General features: G+C 38.6%; 1 protein-coding gene across 1 annotated transcript in view; it reads right to left on the bottom strand.

Annotated features, from left to right (window-relative positions):
* Positions 1-22,523, bottom strand: part of ttc7a (tetratricopeptide repeat domain 7A) — a 62,984-nt gene that overhangs the window by 34,853 nt on the left and 5,608 nt on the right. The window contains exons 2-9 of the mRNA XM_084392280.1: positions 16,496-16,682; positions 11,168-11,331; positions 9,040-9,208; positions 5,748-5,878; positions 5,312-5,436; positions 3,521-3,599; positions 3,275-3,444; positions 1,406-1,469 (exon numbers count right to left, since the gene is read on the bottom strand). Coding sequence (XP_084248406.1) covers positions 1,406-1,469; positions 3,275-3,444; positions 3,521-3,599; positions 5,312-5,436; positions 5,748-5,878; positions 9,040-9,208; positions 11,168-11,331; positions 16,496-16,682 — 1,089 coding nt within the window. The remainder of the gene's footprint in view (positions 1-1,405; positions 1,470-3,274; positions 3,445-3,520; positions 3,600-5,311; positions 5,437-5,747; positions 5,879-9,039; positions 9,209-11,167; positions 11,332-16,495; positions 16,683-22,523) is intronic.

Below are 22,523 nucleotides of genomic sequence, written 5' to 3'. Positions count from 1 at the left end.
TGTTACAGACCAACTAATGTGGAATGACATAAATGAATCCTACATATCTCAACATTTTCTTGATATCTGCTAGGAAACATACACTACCATTCAAAAGTTGGGAGGGGTCAGTAAAAAAATGTTTTAATTAATGTCTAATGCTTACCAAGGTTGCATTTATTTGATCAAAAACACAGTAAAAACTCTAAAATGAAATATTATTACCATTTAAATAAAAAATAAAAAAATATTCTAAAAGGTCATTTATTCCTGTGATGCAAAGCTGAATTATCAGCATCATTACTCAGTCTTCAGTGTCACATGATCATTTCAGAAATCATTCTAATATGCTGATTTAATGCCCAATAACTATTTCTTATTAATATCAATGTTGAAAACAGCTTCCTATTTTTTGCAAACCGTAAAAAAACAATTCAGGATTCTTTATATACTGTATATTATACTGTAAATGTCTTTACTATCATTTATGACCAGTGGGTGAATAAAAGCAATAATTTCTTTAAAAAAAAAAAGTGAAGCATGTAACTGTTTCGCACTTGGCTCCTACATTATAAAATAGCCTTCCTTTCTGATAAAGTTCGGGGCTCAGACACTCTCTCTGTTTAAATAAGATAAAACACGCATCTCTTTAGCCAAGCATTCACATTATGCTTCTCATAAATTTGTACTAGAATTATATCTGATGAAATAATTCCAAATACACATCATCTTTTGCCTAAAATGCTATGGATCGCAACTTTGGATCGACATTAAGAACTTTTCAATATTATCCTCATATTATAAAATGATCCTTATATTGTAATAATTCCGAGTACAAGTTGTAATTACTGTTTAGCATGTTTGTTGTGTTAGCTTAACTGAATACATGAAGTTAACTAACCACACAATGCACTATATTATAACTGTTTATTACTGCCTTATGGATATTACTTTGATACACTCATCTATGGCTGATAACAGAATACTTACTATATTGTAACACTGCAACAAGCATTTTCTGTAAAGCTGCTTTGAATCAATAAGCATTGTGAAAGTGCTACACAAAAACTGTTTGCCTGCCAAATAAAGTATATTCAGGAGCAACCAACTTAATTCGCCTATTGAGGACAATTTAGAGGTCACACTAAACTATGTATGGAAAAGAGGAGCATTCTTAAAAATTCCTCCTTTTGTGATCTACCTAAAAAAAATAACAGCTTATGGTTTTGAAACAATATGAGGGTGATTCGATAAGTAAATTATTAAGATTAAAATATATTATTAATATATTCAGATTTTTCAGTGAACTATTCCTTTATGCTATACAGTATTCATGCAATAGTTCTTAAGATGCAGCTAAGGAGAAGAGACGTCACAGCACAGCATGATAAGGAAGAAAGGATGAATGTGAGAAAGACTGTCTCACCATTGACTCTGTGATGAGGAGCACCAGCACCGCCTCTTCAACCACGTCCTGTGGACAGAAAGCTCTACATGGTGGCAACGGGAAAAAGAAAAAACACGTCACAAATGTGTGCGTGTCGGTCTCTAGTTACATATGTCAGTCTGTAACTGAGCTCTCTGGACTTACTGCCATCCTCGTAGCTGTACCTTTTTTTAAAATGTTTAATTGGTATTCTGAACAATTTCCTCTTTCTTTACAGCCAGTTTTCACTCATCCCTTTTTTTTCCATCTCATCCCTTCATCCTACTTTCCTCCAGCATCTGGAATCCCATCATAGCATGTTACTGAGCTGTACCAGGAATAATAAACTGGAATATTCCTTTTATCTGTTTTAATTTCTGTTCTTCAGACATATTCTCAAAAGTCTCTCCATCTCTTTTCATCTCTCTTGTATTTTTCCTTTCTCTGCCTGGAGTCTGCAGACTCACAGGTACAGTTACAGTATGTTTTATTCACAACACAGCATTCCGCCGTGTCCTGAATTTTAAAGCAGGCAAACAAACCCCAGCACTGTCATCGGCTCGTCTCCTTGTTCATTGCTCCCTGACTCTAGTGATCGATCAAAATTGCCAAATGGCTGATGTACACAATACAATTTAATGATAGCAGTGAGATACTGTACAACTGCTAAAAATTAACACTTATTATTCTGGTTAGTCCTATAGACTTTCATTGAGGGGATCAAAACTTTAATACAAAATCTCTTGTAGAGAATTTTAAGCTGCATCCACAAAGTTCATACCATACATTAATCTATCTATCTATCTATCTATCTATCTATCTATCTATCTATCTATCTATCTATCTATCTATCTATCTATCTATCTATCTATCTATCTATCTATCTATCTATCTATCTATCTATCTATCTATCTCACTAGCAAAGCCTAGAAACTTGCTTATTGGACAGGGTAACAATGTGCTGAAATGCAACAAACATACTAGTTAAAACATGCTAGCATAATACTAAATCATGTTAGCAATATGTTAAACAGGCTAGAAACACACACGCTCTCAAATCCTAAATCATGTTTGCAATAAGCTAAAACATGCTAGAAACATCTTAGCAACATGTCAGCAACATGAAAACGTTCAAAATGCTCGAAAATGTGTTAAACCATGCAAGCAACATGCTAAAACATGTAAGAAACATGCTAAAACATGCTAGCAATTTGCTTAAACATTCTGGAAACATGCTTACAATGTGTTAAAACATAGGCTATACTAACATGTATAATATTTTTTTTATACTAAAGTAAGATAAAGCATGTTAACAAAACCCAAGAAGAGGCCAGCAACTCCCAGCAGAGGCCACAATATACAACCTTTCTGGAAAAGTGGTAAACTTGGTAAGTTGTGTTCCGTACATTCACTGAATGAAAAATTAAAGGATTCAATCCAATATTTAAATGTGGTTGTCACTCCTTAAACTTTACAGTGTGTGTACTTGGTGTTTTTTTAATGCATTTCATGTGGTTTCTTAGCAGTCTTAGCAGAGTAGATTATATGAAGTAGTATATCATTGGAAGTATGTCTAATAAAAAGTCTAATATGGTCTAAATGAGTTTTTATTGGTCTGTCTGACTGTTTTCGACTTCTCTAAGTAAACCTTCACACTTCAAGCTTTTAAAATTTACTTTTAAATTTCAGACAGGGCTTTGTCAAGCCAACATTAAAGTTTGTCATCAAACTTAACTTATCTAATTTTATTTTGTTCTGCTTTTATTTTCTGATTATGCTTTGATTGTGATTATGCTTTAAATAATTTTTCCTACATGAAAAAGTGAGTAGAATATCAGATAGAGAATGTGAAAGGAAAGAGAGTCTGACCCCTCAGTGTTGTAGCGCTGTGGTGGTCTGGACGAGGGGTAGATGGCATCTTTGGGGTGTGTGACTCCTTCTTTCTTCAGCCAGCCGGGTGGTGGAGGAGACAGTGGATCCCAGTACGCATCCTCACACACTGAACCCAGCAACACTTCTGCAAGCTTGCGCGCTACTGTCTAAACAACACAAAACAACCACTGACACCTGCTGTGTGTAAGTGAGCAGCAAACATCTCATTTACTCAGATCTCACCTTACGAAAACTCTGCGACCCCCGACTCTCCACGGCCCTTATGACCCGCCGCAGCTGGTGTGTACCCTGAGCCAAGTGACTAACACACACAGACAGAAGTGATTGTGGGAGGACAACATGATTGATAAGATGATGAAAGAAGGCTAATGTAACAAAAGGATGGACATTATTTCATAACTACATTTGACTGTGTTAATTATACATTAGAAAGACAGATGTGTATATATATATATATATATATTAGTGCTGTCAAATCGATTATTGTGATTAATCGCACCTAACAAAAAAGTGTTCAAACACACATATATTTGCATATTAGAATCATTTCTGAAGGATCCTGTGACACTGAAGACTGGAATAATGATGCTGGCAATTCAGCATTGCCATCACAGGAAAATATTCACAGGTGATGTTACAACAGGTTCATTTGTCGATTAATAAATGGATGGTCAAGTCATGCGCATTGCATTATAGGAAACAGCTGTGTTTCTCAACCTTCACAGGCTCAAGTACTTAAAGTCCCCTTGTAGTCAATAATTTTATCCACTCATCTTTAATCACCAAAATTACATATTTAAATGTTTTTTCCTTGAAAAGAAATTTCTTCATGCTTTAAAATAGCTTGAATGTAACTCCACACCCTTGCCTCATTTAGTATACGTGGTTCTATGAATATGCAAATAATCCCCGCCTCCACTCGTTGACGATCACACGTTGACGTGATTGGTTACAAGGTAGTTTGTGATGTCAGAAACACCAGCGATTTCAAAACCATTTTTGAGACTGGCTTTGGTTCACTGAAGTTTTAAGGAGAAAATACTCAGCAATGGTGTTGACTGATGAATTTGCACATGGTTTGTCTTAAAGCATATTAAAAACACCATAGACATATAAACAACATTAAAAACATGATTTTCACCACAGGGGGACTTTAAGCAACAGCACCAAAACTGAAATGTGTTCCTTAACATTCATAATATAATATATATTATTTAGCATCATCATTCATATAGTTAAAATTGACATTATTACAATGATTCACCACAAAAACACTGTTACATAAAAGACTAAAGTCCAAAAATGTGGGTAATGGTTTATATTATACTTAATTAGTGTGGATTTTAATTGATTTAACTATTTGCATCTCCAAAGTGTTTTGATGCAGTTTGAGAAATATATACTGTATTTATAACTGCATTTACAATAATTGATTTCTGTGTTAGAGCACTGAATTGTTGTGAAGAGAGAAGTGCACCTGAGATGAGTAAAGAGCACTATGTAGAAATCTACCTCTGTCCACTGTCTTTATAGGTTATTCTGCACATATATTTTTATTATAGGCTATAGGTGCACACGTTTCATATCGTACACACAAACTAACACAACTTATTTTGTTTTCTTTCCTGAAATGAAAAAATTATGACATTTCATATTTGTTAATGTCAATTTTATGATCTGTTAATTTAACTTGACAGCCCTAATATTTTTATAGTTGTAGTATGCTAGGATGCCATTTCAAACAAATTTCAGAGTGACTGACAAATCACCTGTGTTAAAACACTGACACCTGCTGGACATTACTGGCACATCCACACCACACAAAGGTCATGCTGACACAAGAATACCAACGGTGTGTTTACACAGTCCCCGTCATATATTCAAGTGGAATTCATTAATGGATTAAGTGAAGCCGTGCTGTGAATACTGTGTGTACATAGCAACATGAGTGCTTGATATAAAATGCAGAGAATTGTGGGTAAAGAGTCTGAGATCAGTAACATGCAAGCTCACCCTTTCCTCAGCAGCGACAGGTATGCGCTCTGAAGAGCCGCCTGCAGGAAGAAGCCTGGGTCCAAATCAAAATGAAGGGATGATGAACCGCTTTTAGCTGTTTTGGAACTTGGCGTGCAAACAGTCTGGTGAAGAGGACACATACGCTGTGAGATGTAATGTTAGCTTACAAATAAACACAAAATGCAAAAACATTATTTTCTATATATAAAAGGTCTTATATTCTAAGGTTCTGAATCTGCGTACACACAGAACATGTTCTTGCATTTAGAAATGCGAGACACCCCAACCCCAGTAAGGAAAAAGTCAGTGCTTGTAAAAGTTGAATGTCTTTTTTTATTTGAATCACGCAAACTGAGATATTTAAAATGCAGTGAGACACAAAGTGAGAGAAAAACACATTCTGTGTGAACCCACAGACTTCGCACACACAGACCTTGTCAAGCTCTTGCAGATATAAAAGGCCAGCATCACAGGCCATGAGGTAACAGGTCAGGCATTCTTCCTCTCTCTCAGACAGTCTAACACGGGAAGCACCTGACATAGACTGATGGTCCAAAGACAAACCTGGACATTTATGGGGAACAATTAGGTTAAGATTCACTTTATAGTAATTATGGACAATGACTGTAAGAGAGAATGAAATATAGTCTGACAAAGAAGCCAAGACATGCAAAATACACTTAGCAATGCACTACATCTCCAATTACAGTATAGCTAATTAGACTTAATTGGACATGCGGAAACAAGAAATAATCTCTGTTTGCTACAGTGTCCATTCTTAATCAATATGTGCCAGTTAATCCTTAAAATTGAGAAAAACACAAGTGCAAAAATAGTTTTTCAAACAAACGGGTCTTTTTAAATGACATTAGTGGGACTTTTTATTTATTCAGTCAGTCTTGAACATGGAGTCTTGGTCTCATCCAGTGCTTCGGCAGGGCAAGATGCAGAAAAAATAGTCATAAACAAACAAATCTATGAATCTCCTAGACAACATGGAGGAAGTCCTATTAAACAGACCATTTTCTGAATATAGCAAACAACCAACGACTGTAGCTGACATGCTTTGCCATCTCAGATTTACAGAGACTGCTGCCCACATTGAATTTCCCAGAAGTCACTAGTTCCATCTATATATGAGGAAGTACACAGAGGAGAACAGAAAAAGAGGAACTACACAATCAGGATAAATTTACCACACCACTACTCTTAAGAACAGTTCCCCATTTGTACAAATGCGAAGAGAAGACTTGTAGACAGGGACCAAAATTAAGACTCATCAAGTGCCTAATGCAAGTGAAACTGGCTTTGATAAAGTATATAAAACAAAACTGAATAAGAAACTGCAACATAATGATTAGATAGATAGATAGATAGATAGATAGATAGATAGATAGATAGATAGATAGATAGATAGATAGATAGATAGATAGATAGATAGATAGATAGATAGATAGATAGATAGATAGATAGATATACAGCAATAGACATAGACAATGTTAAATGTCTATGGAGATGGTGAAGAATGTCCTTCATTAGTTAATCTATTAGTAAACAGACAGCAGTAAATGAATGTAATCCGGGCTCATTATTGTTATCATTACTATATATCACTATTGGTCAGTCAGAGCGGAACGGCTGTCACTAGCTCTGCCTGCTGAGTCTCTCGAGGGACCGATTCTGGGTGGGTTCTGCTTCCTACGCAAGATAAGCTAATATTACACTTTCCCAGCCTACTGTCTGAAAATATGTGTTTGTGAGTGAATATGTAGTGTGGGTACATATGGTGGGGTCCATGTAAAAAGAAGCAGTGATTCTAACTAGCACTTTTTAGTTAACTTTACTCAATGTCTTAATTGTTAAAATCTAGTAATCTGTAATATTCACATACTATGTCTTTTTTTACTCAGAAAACCCAAGGTAAGATTAACTGATTTGTAACTAATTGAGTACTATTTTATAAAAAAAAAAAAAAAAAAAAAAGGTTTCTGAGGCAGGGCAATTCTTAAGATTTTTCACTCATTTCCTCCACTTCTGCAGTTATTTTTCTCTGTTTGCATTCACTGATGTTCCTAAAGTCATCTTAAATGTTCAATTGTCAATACAACTGAAAATTTTGAGAGAACATCACATAAGCTGACTTCATAAATTGATGTTGATTTTCCTAAAATGAACCATTATGGTGATCAGTGTTCCATTTGATTGGGCACTTGGAACTTCATTTATATTATTGTAATTCTCTTCCCATTGATAAAGCGATCCAACAAGAAATCACAGTAATTTGAGTGATATACTATATCACTATCACTATATACTATACATAACTATATTTCATGTCAAATAATGATCTTTTAAAATGTTGTTGCTAACACTTAGGTCATAAACACCTTGTGAAATTTTAATTGGGTTGATATAATCCCTCTATATTTGTGACAATATCTTGCAATTGACCATGTGAGTCACACACAGCCTTGAACATTCAGCATGCAAAACACAACAATGGTAACAATTACATTGTGTTTGAAGTAAATTATCAAGTATTCTCAGTTCTTTTTTAGTTACTAGAACTCTAGTTTAAGTGAACTATACTAACTAAGCATTTGTCAGTACATCATACTATTCCTATTTCACTTGTTTTTTTTAAGGCAATCGGTTTGCATGTTTTTTTAAAGCAAGTCTAACTAATTAGATTTTTTTGAAGTTTAGAAATAACTGGTTGTTGTACTTACAACTTTTGTTTCTAAAGAAATATTTAGTAAAATGTAATACCAACATTACATAATTAGACATAGTTAAGCATAACCCTGTTGGTTTGAGGATTTTTAAAAACTAAATAATATTGTATCATGTCACATTTATGACATGAACAAATATACTTAATATATTAAGCATTCTTAATATATATATCATAAAATCTATCATAATCTACCATAAAACATTCTAAAATACTTGATATGTGTTCCTTACCGTGGGAGTATCATGGTACTGATGTTGACAGGTGTTAAATATACTTTTTTGTACTTGTAAGTATTGTGAGAGAATGTACAGTATGAGAAAATAATGGAAAATGAGAAAATAATGGACATTACACAAACACAGGGTGAGTGGCATGTTGGAAAACCCCTTATTTAAATGATAACTAAATATAAATATGCAAGCTTCCCTGTAGACAATGACGTAAAACCTTCCTCCTTGGTTACATTCTATCTAAGGATATGTAAGAAAAGACATACGCCTACACACACAAACTGCACACTGTGAAAGCAATGCAGACTTTTCTTTCACTGTACACTTTAGCTTGGGTATGAATCCAATAAAAGCATGCCTGAGGCAAATACTCAATGGAATGGAGCAATGGAAATGACTTGATAACTCTATAAATACACAGATCTTGTATTTAAATTGCTCTAGCAGTTATAAGACCTTATAAGGAACATCTGCTTTTAAAATTTAGTGAATATTGGACTGAAAGTCACTCATGGAATTAGTGTAATTTATTTCTCCCAATTAACTTCCACTACACCTCATGAAATCTTAGAGAACACATTTTTCACAAGATTAGTATTGCTGATTTTAAAGAGGTTTCGTCAGCGTTACAGTAAGCTACAATACAGCACATGTAATTAGTTGAACATTTAGACTATGTTAATTGCCCTGTCACAACTTAATTATACAATAATGAGGAAGGATTAATGAGCTATTAGTGATTTCTCAATGACTCGTACCTTTGATGACAAAGGCCTCTGCCAGCATGCGAAGTTGGTAGACAGGCTGCTCGTGGCGGGAAAAATCATCGACACCCGCTCTGGCACACATGCCCTGGGCGTCCCTGTAACGTCCCTGCACGTAGTGCACTTTAGCCAGCAGTAGCAGAGCTTCATTCATGTAGTGCGGCTACAGGGGAAGAGTCCAGAAATCACACTGACGATTAGGGCTGCACAATTTAGGGGTTAGTTGCATTTTTTTCTGATATATATTTTAATTGCAATTTAAAATGTGATTACATTTTTTTAATTAGGCTTGCTTTGCTTGTTTGGATGGCTGCACAATTTGGCCAACATATTGTGATATATCAATGTGGTTACAAAATAATAAAAATAATAAAAATAACAATAATTATTATTATTGCATTACTACTACTGCTAAATAAATAAAAACAAAATAACAAATATTACTGTACTATTTCATTGTAAAATATTTTTTTTTTAAATAACATAATAATAATAATACTTTTATTTTACATTACAACTGTAAAATTACAATACTAATATTTAAGGCTGTCTTAATTTCCGAATGTTAAACCATGAAACGGTAACACTTTACAATAAGGTTAATTAGTTAACATTAGTTCATGTATTAACCAACATGAACTAACAATGAGCAATACATTTGTTACAGTATTTATTAATCTTTGTTAATGTTAGTTAATAAAAATAGAGCTGTTCATTGTTTGTTCATGTTAGTTCAGAGTGCATTAACTAATGTTAACAAATACAACTTTTATTTTAATAACGTATTAGTAAATGTTGAAATTAACATTAACTAAGATTAATAAATGCTGAAGAAGTATTGTTCATTCTTAGTTCATGTTAACTAAGGTAGTTAACTAATAAACCTTATTGTAAAGTGTAACCCACAAAACTTTTATTTCGACGGAAAACCACAGGGAGCCCTTATAGCTTCTCTTTTGTTGATAAGTGCATCTCATTAAAAGAATGCGAAGATAGTTGGCGCATGTTGCATTCCCAAATGCATGTTAAAGCAACCCAAATTGACAGCAGATGCAGAGATGTGTTCATGTGGAGCATTTCCTGTGAACCAAACCATACTGCTCACGTGTAAATGAACAGAGGGCCACATTTCACTCTGAAGCACGCAGCGTGAATATTTATTTAATCAAATCGCAGCCTTTGCGATTTAATAATCGCACTTAGCCATATCGCAATTTAGATTTTATTTTGATTAATTGTCCAGCCCTACTGACAATCTAAACAGAGAATAAATGTTTAGAAGTCATGCAAGCACTACATTTTGCATCCCTATTCATTTTCTTCTAACAAGGACCAAAAATAAAAACTCACTTTAATCTCACCAAATACGAATATCCTTGCATTACATGATCAAATATCAAACTATGCAGCATTAATTACTGTACTAAGACACCTGAGTGAACTTGAGGAGAACTGACTTCATACATGACACCACTGTTTTCTCCAGAGCTGCTTTATAACTTCATTTCATCATTTCATTTTGCAACCCAGACACATTGCAGCATTAAACTGAAATGAATCAACATCTACTGAATTGAGATTACACTATTGTCTTCTGTAGAGCTGCTTAAGAGCTGAATTGAACTTAATTTCTTATTGATGAACTTTGTTATTGAACTGAATTGAATCAACACTAAACTGACTTCAACTGACTAATGCCACCATTGTCTCCTGTACAGCTGCTTTGTCTCATATTTGACAAGTTAGCATCATTGATTGTTATTTTCCTGTTTATCACTGTGAAGCTGCTTTGAAACAATCAGTATTGTATAAAGCATTATATAAATAAAGGTGACTAGACTTGACATCCACTAAAAATCAGCAAAGCACCAGCTGATAATAATAATTGCAAAAAAGGAAAAGTTAAGTTTTAACCAAAACCGTAGCAGCCTTGTTTGCAGATCCCTATCGGTTTAATAGTTGTTCAATTAATAACTGATGTAATTTTTAGTGGTTCACAATACAGAACTGAATTCCCAAAAGTTCTTCTGATATCCAGAAGCCCTTTCTTCTCTTTCTCAGAGATGCTTAACGGATGATAGACTTGAGAAACAGAGAGACTTATGTAGGTGCCGTGCCAGACCTCCAGGAGTCCTCTGCAAAGGATGCCGTCGAGGTGAGCTTTGGCTCGGGCTAGTTTTGGCTGTGAATGTTCAGTCAGAGGCGTAGAATTCTTCAGCAGGGTCATGTTCTCCAGCAGACATTCTTCCAACTCAGCTTCAGCCAGCAGCAGCGTCCTGTAATCATCTACAGACAGAGAGAGAATCTGGGCAAAGGTTGAAGAAGAAAGACTAGAACATAGAGGTGTGGCGAGATATTGTGCCACGAGAATCCATGAACAGCAATATTAGATCGTTTTCTAAGGGTCCACAATATATAAAAAACATTTAAAAATCATAATATAGCATTACATAGTTCTATCATTTATAAATCTACACTAACACATGAGAATACATCAGTTTGTTTCTATATATGCAAACTGTTCATTGCGATTTCAAAATAAAAGTTTAAACCCTCGCTCTAGGTTTGAATTTTTTGATGTTCACATGTTCTTGTTGAAGAAATTACAGTGGCTGTAGGATTTCTATCATAAACAAGTGGCCAAATATTAAAGATTAAGTGCACACTTGAATTAAATGTTGTTTGGCCAATATTAAGCAAGGATGATCATGCTGTAAAGTGTAACAACAACAATCACCATTTGCTGTCAACAATCACACCAAGTTGGCGTCGTCTGCAGGCATTTGTTATATATATATATATTGTACATAGGTTGATTGTTTATAATATTATGTATATTACATTATGTTTTTTAAGTGTTGTTCAATTAAACCATAAAATGACTTGTTTTTGATACTTTATGTATGTATGTGAACCAATTATTATTGTCTCGTTGTTATAATATGTATTTTAAGTCATTTTAAAGGGTATTCAAGTCAAGTCACCTTCATTTATATACAGTGGTGGTCAAAATTGATGGCACCCCTGATAAATATGATAAAGAATGGCTGTAAAAAATAAATCTGCATTGTTTATCCTTTTCATCTTTCCATCAAAAAGTAAAAGAATTGAAAGTGGGGAGGAAATCACGAAATAAATGTTTTTCTCCAAAACACGTCGGCCACAATTGTTGGCACCCCTAGAATTTTTTATGAGAAAAATATCTCTGAAGTATATTCCCATTAATATTTACATTTTTAAGCACACCAGGGTGACTAGGAACATGAATTGTCCTATGACTTCTTGTTTCACAGGAGTTTAAATATGAGGAAACACAAAGGCCAAATTCCCTTAATCATCCATCACAATGAATAAAACCAAAGAATATAGTTCTGATGTGCAGCAAAAGATTGTTGAGCATCACAAAATAGAAAGTGGCTGTAAGAAAATAGCTAAAGAATTGAAAATCACCATTTTGACCATCAGGGCAATAATTAAGAAGTTATAATCAACTAAAGATGTTACGAATCTGCCTGGAAGAGGACGTGTGTCTATATTGTCTTAATGGACGGTGAGGAGGATAGTTTGAGTGGCCAAAGACTCTCCAAGGATCACAGATGGAGAATTGCAGAGATTACTTGAGTCTTGGGCGTCAGAAAGCCCCCCCCCCAAAAAAAAGATCAAACAACCCCTACATCACCACATGTTGTTTGGGAGGGTTTCAAGAAAAATCCTCCTCGCTCCTCCAAAAACAAACTCCAGCATATTCAGTTGTCAGACATGACTGGATCTTCAAAAGGGACCGGATTCTGTGGTCAGATGAAACTAAAAAAAGGGCTTTTTGGCAGCAAACCCAGCAGATGTGTTTGGTGCAAACAGGGATGAAGAGTACCCCATGCCTACGGTTAAATATACTGCTGGATCTTACTGTATATGTTGTGGGCCTATTTATTTGCTGGAGGTCCTGGACATCTTGTTCAGATACATGGTATTATGGATTCTAGCAAATACAAACAGATAAAAAATCAAAACCTGACGGCCTCTGCTAGAAATCTTATAATGGGCCGTGGCTGGATCTTCCATCAGGACAACGGTCCAAAACAAACATCAAAATCAACACAAAAATGGGTAACTGAGCACAAAATGAAGCTTCTGCCATGACCGTCACAGTTCCCTGACCTGATGAGTGGAGTGAACTGAAGAGAAGCAGCACCAACATGAACTTGTGAATCTGAAGGATCTGGAGAGATTCTGTATGGAGGAATGGTCTCTGATCTCTTGTCAGTTATTCTCCAAACTCATCAGGCATTATAGGAGAAAACTCAGATCTGTTATCTTGGCAAAAGGAGGTTGCAAAAAGTATTTAATAACAGGGTGCCAACAATTATGGCCAGCGTGTTTTGGAGAAAACCATTTATTTTATAATGTGATTTACCCCCCACTTTCAATTCTTTTACTTCAATGAAAGGTTAGATTTTTGTGAATTTTTTGAATGAAAGATCAAAAGGATAACCAATGCAGATTTATTTTTTACAGCCATTTTTTATCATATTTATCAGGGGTGCCATCAATTTTGACCACCACTGTAGCTTTTTTACAATACAGATTGTTTCAAAGCACCTTTACAGTGATAATAGAAAGCTAATGCAACAAATATTGTTTTGGTTATACAGCAGCTCTAGAAGAAAGTCACTGTCCAGCTTAAGCTTTTGATTGATTAATTTCCGTTGTAAAAATCATTAGTTATTAACTCACTCACAGGACACCGTTTTCAACTGAAAACAGAAAACTTTTAATGGCTGTTCATTTACACGACAGCGGTGTTATGGTGGCCTGAGATCGCAAACTTTGAAGTAGGTTTTAAAGTACAGGTTTTTTTGTACGGGTTTTGAAAGCGATATCGGTTTCCCTTAGGTCTATTTTTATTAACACAAAAAATATTATCCTACTACTCAATTCATTGTCAAAATAATTGACCAATTACTCTATTACCAATATAATTGTTAGTGACAGCCCCTAGATTAGTTAAAGTATTAGTTGATAAGTAAAATGCACCTGCATTGTTTTGCATTTTTTGACTTTCAGGCAAATAAAATACTTTTTTTTCCAGTCATATTTTGTCAATGAAGATTTCTTAAATATAGTGTTTATTAAAAATACCATCTCGTCTCGCTCTTGTGAACCCAATATCGTGTACTGTCTTGTCTCGTTAGCTAAGTGTATCGTCACACCCCTACTAGAACATGCTTGCTGTTTGCTGATTATGGTAGTGTACCTTCTTTGACTTCTTTTAAGGGGAAAATCCTCACCAGCATCACGTCTAGAACAGGGTTTTGTTGAGAAATTACTGTGATTTTTCATCCAACATTGGACTTTATCGCAACAGAATGGCATTCGCTGATAAGCACGTCTAGACTTCATGCTAATCTACAGCTGCATTCTGATCAGGTTTAGAGAGTCACAAGTGTTTGTTTTAGATGAAATATACAGTCCTACAAGGAGGTGCTTCAAAAATATTCCCTTTGCCTTCATGCATATTTTGTATAAACACTGTGGATGAGGTGTTTCCTGTTTGGTTCAATCTCTCACTCCCAACGGAATCCAGACTTGTGTTACATGTCAAGTTTAGGTATGACATTTTCCTCAACAAAATATGAAATAACTACAGTATATCATTTTGTAAAGTAAAGTAAACAAAATACTATGTTCTGTGGCCACCTTTTACTGACTGAGTTTGTTTCCCCACAGGGTGTTTGCGGTGGCGAAACAAGGCATGCTGGGTCAGAGATCTGATTTGGACAGTGGTGGACAGACACACACACCTCCTGGGAGCGCCATGTGTTAACCTCTAGATTACTGCTGTTGATTTAACAATGAACATGGCAGTTTAAGCAGTATGTTTACTTTTTACCATGCTTACCTTTGTAAAATTGAGAAAGTGAGAGCGACACTGTTTTTTAAAACTAAAACTATTTACATTTTCTTCTGTAAAACACAAATTTAGTAAAAGTAATATTGTGAAATATTATTAGATTTTAAATTAACAATGATCAATTTTATAATAATTTTCAAAATGTAATTTATTCTTGTGACAGTGAAGATGAATTTTTTAGCATCAGTACTCCAGTCTTCAGTGTCACATGATCCATCAGAAATCATTCTTATGCTGATTTGGTTATTTAAAAACATTTTACATTATTTTCAATGTTGAAAACAGTTGCCCTGCTTAATATTTTTGTGGAAACTGTAAAGCATTTTTTTCTAGGAATCTTGAATAGAAAGTTCAAAAGAACAGTATTTTTTAACAGAAATCTTTTGTAACATATTAATAACATAATGGTCTGTCACTTTTGATCAATTTAACGTGTCCTTGATGATTAAATGTATTAATTTCTTTCAAAAACAAATATCTTATTGATGGTATGCAAAAAGAAGTGCGTCAAATTAGTTTACAAGTTCACTATCCCTAGTTAAATAGTTAAATTCTTTCATCATTTACTCACCCTCACGTTGTTTTAAACCTGTTAGAATTTATTTCTTCTGCTGAACACAAAAGATATTTTGAAGAATATGGGTAACCAAACAGTTGATGGGCCCCATTGACTTAAAAATATACTGTGGAAGTCAATGGAACCTGGAACTGTTTGGTTACTGACATTCTTCAAAATATCTTATTTTGTGTTCAGCAGAAAAAAAGAAAATCATACAAGTTTGGAACAACTTGAGGTTGTGTAAATGATGACAACATTTTGAAGTTAACTATCTTTAACAACACCAGTGTGAATTAAAGTTATTTTTACGTGATCTTAGGTCAAAGAACATGGGTCAAAGCCAGGACAATGCCAACAGTAGTGTGTCTGGGAAAGTATTTATAGCCTGCTACTATACAGTACATCAACATAACAGTGGATAAATACAACATCAAATTCAGTGCATACCCTTAAGTTATTGTATCAAGTGAGTTTCACCATCTGCACTTTCATTGACAGCCTATGTCATTTATGTCACCAGAAATAGCCAACAATCATCGAGAATTAACAGCTTACTGTTAAACAAATATCAGTGTGAGTACCCACAGAAAAATAAATAATAAAAATAATACAGGTTTGGATGAGTGATGGTGAGTAAATTATGATACTATGCCTTTAAGTCGAGCAGCTTCTACCTGTATTAACTAAAGGGTGTGTGCAAGCACTGCATTTACATCTCTGATTCACATGAGTAACTGGCGATATACACACAGTCTCTCTCTCTCTCTCTCTCTCTCTCTCTTTAAAAAAAGTGTACTGACAAATCAAGTCTAAACCCCAAAACAGACGTCTAAAAAAGTGAATGTGAGTTTCTGTGACTGATATCAGAGCACACGGGTAAACATGGGCAGAGTTTAACAGAAAGGTGCAAAGTTCATGCGGAACAAGACACACTCATCACTGCTGGCTCTCTTCTATTCTACTGTGGCACGCGCACTTACCATCGTCATGCAGGCGCGCGGCAGTGAGCTGCTCCACTAAAGACGGTATTTTGTCCCAGTGACAGTCCGCCCGGCAGCGCTCGACCTCCGCTTCCAGGCGGTACTGAGAGAAGGAGAGCCGCGTTGACATCCCGACGCCTGCGTCTCTGTGGCCGCGCTCCGCCGACACCAGAGGAGTGACTGCAGACTGTCAACGACAAACTCACTGAGCATGTGCAAACAAACATTGGAAGGCTTTGCCCATTTCAGGACTGCAGAATATTGATCATCCCCGTTAATAATTGAATAAAAGTTAAAACATTATTATTAAAAAATTTCCTTCAGTTGCACTTGCACCGAACGTGGTAGCCTAAATTACATACAATTTCACATAGGCTAGCGTTCCCACTTCCCACACATTTTGGTTTAATTTTACATCTCATCAGCATCTCTTTATTAGATAGGCCTATAGCTACATTTCAAAGAAAATGTAAGAATTTAGCGATGTCGTTATTTGTAGCTAAGCAACTGAACATCATTCAGGCATCATTCATACATTTTATTTTAACGACATAGACAGAATGCATAGGGAATTTAGAAAATGTTGATGTCTCTTATCTACATATTTGCATTTTAATTCGATAAAAAAAAAAAAAAAAGGATAACAGCTTTAAATCCATGTCAGTATGGCAGTAACAAAATATTTGTCAAGCAGACAACAGATTCTTAAACCTGTTAGGCTACTGCAAATGAATGATACACTGCTGGAAATACTAATAAGCTTTAGGCTATGTTTATTGTTATTTATACTAGTGAAATGTCCCAGCATTCTTGGAATGTGTCTCGTTCAAACAGATTCGAGGACCAGAACTAATTAAGTATTAGCAAATATAGGCCTACATTTACTGTATTCAATAATACTATTATGGTGATAGGCCTATTTATGTTAAATGTTTGTGTTGTTGTTAAATTGAGCCTATTTTTCCACTGTATAATTAGCAAAGAACATCTCTCTCATCTCCATCTCTATCACCTTCTCTCTTTCTTTTTCTCTCAGTATCCTATCTTCCCTTCCCAAAGATTCTTTGATTGCCATTTTTTTCCGTCTGTGTCAGTGAAAAAAAACTTAAACATGGTCAGTCAACTGATATTTATGTTTTATGAATCATTTTCTCAAGACAAGTTCATTTATGAAGGCTATCAAGAAAGCTATATGTAACTAAGCTCATTAAATTAATCCACAGCATGTGCACATATTCTTTTTTTTTTCTTTTTTCTTTAGCCGTGCCTCATCTGTTAGGGCAGGTGGGCCAGAGCCCCACCAAAATATTCAAACAAACATAGACCTCCATAGGCTACACTGAATTATATTTTTCGGATTTTCTAAACTTTTTTTAAGTCGTAAAGTGAGCAGGATATAGGCCTATTAAAATGTAGCGCATGGATTCGGCAGGGATGTATTTATGATACTAAGCAGGGCAGCTGGTCTCTGAGCCCTCCCCAGCTCTACAGCGGCCCACACATATCCAATGTAAATCTGTGGTGAAAAATGGAACTGCAGGGGCATATTTCAGACTGCCCCGTTTCACGTAAACCGCTAGACCAAGAAGATATCAGTCTGCTTCAGCTATGTGTCTGCATCAGGTCAGTATCTAGTTGGCATGTTCTTCCTACGTGGAGTAGCATATCAAATTAATTAATTAATTTCTTCTGCTGAAAACAAAAGAAGATATTTTGAAGAATATTTCCAACTTCTTCTGGTGGAGCAACCCAATCCAAGCCAGCAGAGCACTGACGGAGGCTGAGGATCGACTGCATCATGCTGACATCGTTGGGACAGTAGCTCTGGGCAGGCTTGGACTGGGTTGATCCACCAGAACAAGCTGGAAAAAAGCTGACCCAAAAGAACGCCGTGGCATGGTGCAGAGGGAGGTCCGTAAAGCAGAGAAGGAAACCTGACATGTCAAGGCTGTTGCCATGAAAAAACAGGGTAGCTGGACAAGGTGGGAGGGCATACAAGAAAGGGCCCTGACGAGGCAGGACATCTGGACCATGGAAGGACATCTGATTAAATTTGTGATGTGTTCTGTCTACGATGTCCTGCCTACTCCATCAAACCTCCATATTTTGGGGATGGGGGATGGAAGAGAGCCCCAGCTGCACGCTGTGTGGAAAGCCAGCCAATCTTGAGCATGTCCTTTTAGCATGCCGGTCAAGCTTGGCAGACGGGAAATTGTACATCTGTAACAGTCATGATAAGTGTAACGGTCACCAGCTGTGCCCTTGAGAGCCACCAGAGGGCACTCCACATCAGACTATTGTCATTCCCTCACAAACTACATCTCCCATAATTCTCTGCCTGGACTCATCGTATCCATTCATTGTATCCACCTGTATGTCATTACCTTGTTAACTCACCCCATATAAGCCTGGTTTTCTCATTCATTATCTGCAAAGTCTTGTTAGTTGTTTACACTGCATTTCTGTGCGTTCGGTCTGTTTTTCTTGTGTTCATTGTTGTCTTAATTCTCTGCCTGTTCCCTCAGATTTCTATCTTTGCCTCAGCCCTTAACTGCTATTGTTTGCTTGTGCATGACCCTTGCCTGGATTTGGACTACGATTGTGGACAACCCTTTAAATGAACTGCATTTGGATCCTCATCCTTCTTGTCTCAGAGCAGTTTGTGACAGAAAACTTCGCCAAATAAGGATCCAGCAACTGAGTTAGTCCGCATGCGCCAAGGTAACCGCACCCTCGAAGAGCACATTCATATTTTCCTGGACATTGCGAATGTTTCTGAACTGCCAGATTGTGCTCTCATCGACTTTTTCTGTTTCGGGCTTATGCAGCGATGGTCAGCAACGGTGGGGACGGGACGTTACGTCTCCCGTTCCCTCCTTCAGGGAACGAGGGTTACATTAGTAACCGAGATGTTCCTTTTCAGTCGCGTAATTGGGAACCCTTGGAAAACGCCATGATTGCTGCCACATCCAGCGCCCCACGCAAGACTCTCAGACCCCCAATTGGCTGGGGCGGAAGATCTGCGTAGAGGGAGTTCAACTGCTGTTCCATTATACCCCACACAGAGGAACTCTTGGATAACACTGGGAAAGCGTGCCTTTCCGGGGAAAGAACGCTGCGGAGCCACATCCTGCCCGAAGGGAGGTAACATGTGGAGAATACACATATGGACTGGCCGAAGGGGCAGTGCAACATATGGAATGTCACTGGTGTGGCTCCAGCCCGAAGGGGGAGGCTACACCGGACAGTGATGGCAGAGCAGACTCTGCCAAGGGAAAGACACGGGCTCACCGCAGGGAGCTGGTCGTGGAAGAATACACATATGGGATAGCCGCAGGGATCACAGATATGGAACCCAGCTTAGCATAAGTTACACAAGCATACAAGCAATAGGCCTGGCGTCGGCACCACAGACGTACCCGGGGTGGGGCAGCGCGGCGGAATGCAGGGACCCGACTCGGACGGAACAGCGACCCGAACTGGGGTCTGAGTGTGTGGTGCAGCACATACCTGCTTCCGTCGAAGGGCAGAGTGAGTGTGCGGAGGCGTCAGAGCGTCCAGGACACAGCCACTGCTGCCCGCTGGCGATGAAAGAGGGGCTCAGGGGTGACAAGGCATAGGGTCGTCGACCGCCAAGTGTGCCCTCTTGGGGCCCAGAGGTTTCAGAAATTGCTCTTTTTTTGAAAAGGTGGGAACAAAAAGAAGAGGAAACAAAAGATTCTCCGCCCGGCCATCCACCAGGGGAAAGAGTGGTGCATTCGCCATCTCCTGAAGAGCAACTTGATCCACCTCTGGGCCACCCGTCTCAGGGTCGTTTGCACTGTCGTTTGCCTCCTGGTTTGGCAGCGGCCTGAATGGGTGGGGTCGGCTTCCTACGGCTTGCTCCACGCCGAGGCCTAGATGGTTGCTGCTGCTGGGGCTTAGCGGGAGCGGAGGACGCCATAGAAGGCCGACCTCGGCGACGAGTAGACGGAGGATCTGCAGCCGGCGGACGGGTGGGAACAGCAGCGGTCCGCCAGGGCAGGATGTGTCGGATGGTCTCCATCTGCTTCTGTGCGGCCGAGAACTGTTGGGCAAAGCTCTCGACCGCGTCGCCGAACAACCCAACCTGGGAAAGAGGGGCATCCAGGAAAAGATATTTATCGGTGTCCCTCATATCCGCCAGGTTGAGCCAAAGGTGGCACTCCTGGACCACCAAGGTGGACATCGCCTGACCGACTGAAAGTGCGGTTTCCTTCATCCTCCCAGAGGAGCTCTGGGTCAGAACCACCCTCGTTCATGTCCATGAGCGCCTGGGCCTGGTGGACCTGCAAGAGCGCCATGGCATGGAGGGCGGAAGCAGCCTGTCCTCAGGCCTTATAAGCCTTTGCCGTTAGACCGGACGAAAACTTACAGGCCTTGGACGGGAGGCGTGGATTACCCCGCCAAGAGGAGGCGGACGCCGGACACAGTTGCATCGCGACGGCCCGCTCCACTGGGGGGATATCCACATACCCCTTAGCTGCCCCACCGTCGAGGGTGGCGAGGGGAGAGGAGCCACTAGGACGGCTTCGGGCACTATATGGTGCCTTCCACGTCCTAGAAAGCTCCTCATGCACCTCCGGAAAGAAAGGTACCGGGAACCAGTACTGAGAACCAGCACGGCCTGCCCCGAGAAACCAATCGTCCAGCCGAGAAGGTTCGGGACGTGGTGGAGGATTCCACGCAAGCCCAACCTTCTTGGCGGCCCGGGAAAGCATAGGGGCATTCTGGATCGGTCTCGGACAACGCTACACGCCCCGAGGGGGGTAACGCAGCCGAGTCATCATCTCCAGAGGACTGAAGCTCCCCCTCCGATGCTGCTATCGACATCTGGTCATCAGGAGGAGCCCCAAAGGAAACGGTTGGACGTTCCGGAGAAGGACCAAGACGTTCGCTAAGGGACTCCAATGGCAACAGCGCTTGTGAGGCGTGAGGGGCCCGCGGAGGTTGTCTCGACGGGGAAGCCCTCACGGTAATCCTCAGATCACCCTGGTCATGCGCCGAAGTAGGTCTATTCTGCAGGGCAGAATAAACACTAGATCGGGGCATAGGCGAGGGGACAGCACCTCCCTTGAGGTAAGCAAGTCTCGATCTAAGCGCAATGGGAACATGAACTATCCACAAAAGCTGCCTCAGCATGTTGAATGCCCAAACACGAGAGGCAACTACTGTGGCCATCTGCTGGCGCCAGAACATGAACTATCCACAAAAGCTGCCTCAGCATGTTGAATGCCCAAACACGAGAGGCAACTACTGTGGCCATCTGCTGGCGCCATCTACTGTGGCCATCTTTGAAAAAGACGCAGGGTCACGCTTGTGTTGCTCTTTTAGTAAAATAAAAATGGTTGAAAAATACTCTCTCAGTGCTGAGGCACCCAGGGGTAGCCGCGGTGTGAATGAACACACACAGGGAAACGCCCACCGAACCGACACACACACACAGACACAAAACAATAGTGCTGTGAAAACAGCAGTTGTGAGCTGCAATGCTCGCGGCCACCGCTAATCGCGCTGTCACACCAACACTGTAGACCGAGAGTAGATCTCTTTGAAGTCTTCAAAAGCGCTGATTTCTTGTAGACAGAAGTCTCACAGAAGCTCGGCTCCAAAGTGAAAGACAATGTGAAAGACAATGTTACGTCGAACGTGAGCGACTGAAAGGGAACCAGTGTTTTCCATGGTCACGGTCATAAACAGTCTATGGTAGCGGTGTCTAACATTATTAGACGCCAAAATGTTGCTATGGTTATCACGTTCTCATGTTGCTATGGTTACTATGTAAATCATCGCAATTTCATGAATCACAGGACTAAAATTTAGTGGATTCACTCCCATATTTAAATGCAGTTATCACTCTTTATAATTTACAGTGTGAACGTATCCACTGGTCCTCTAGAAGCATGAAAAACAAAACTATTTAGATTGTCAATAGCGCTCCCTTTAAGCCATCACTTACTTACCGCGTTCTGCACTCTCCCTAAAACTCTAGTCATAAACACTGAAGTTG

The sequence above is a fragment of the Rutilus rutilus genome (assembly GCF_951802725.1).
Source record: "Rutilus rutilus genome assembly, chromosome: 20".
Taxonomy (NCBI): Eukaryota; Metazoa; Chordata; class Actinopteri; order Cypriniformes; family Leuciscidae; genus Rutilus; species Rutilus rutilus.
This window is presented reverse-complemented; position numbering and strand designations above follow the sequence as displayed.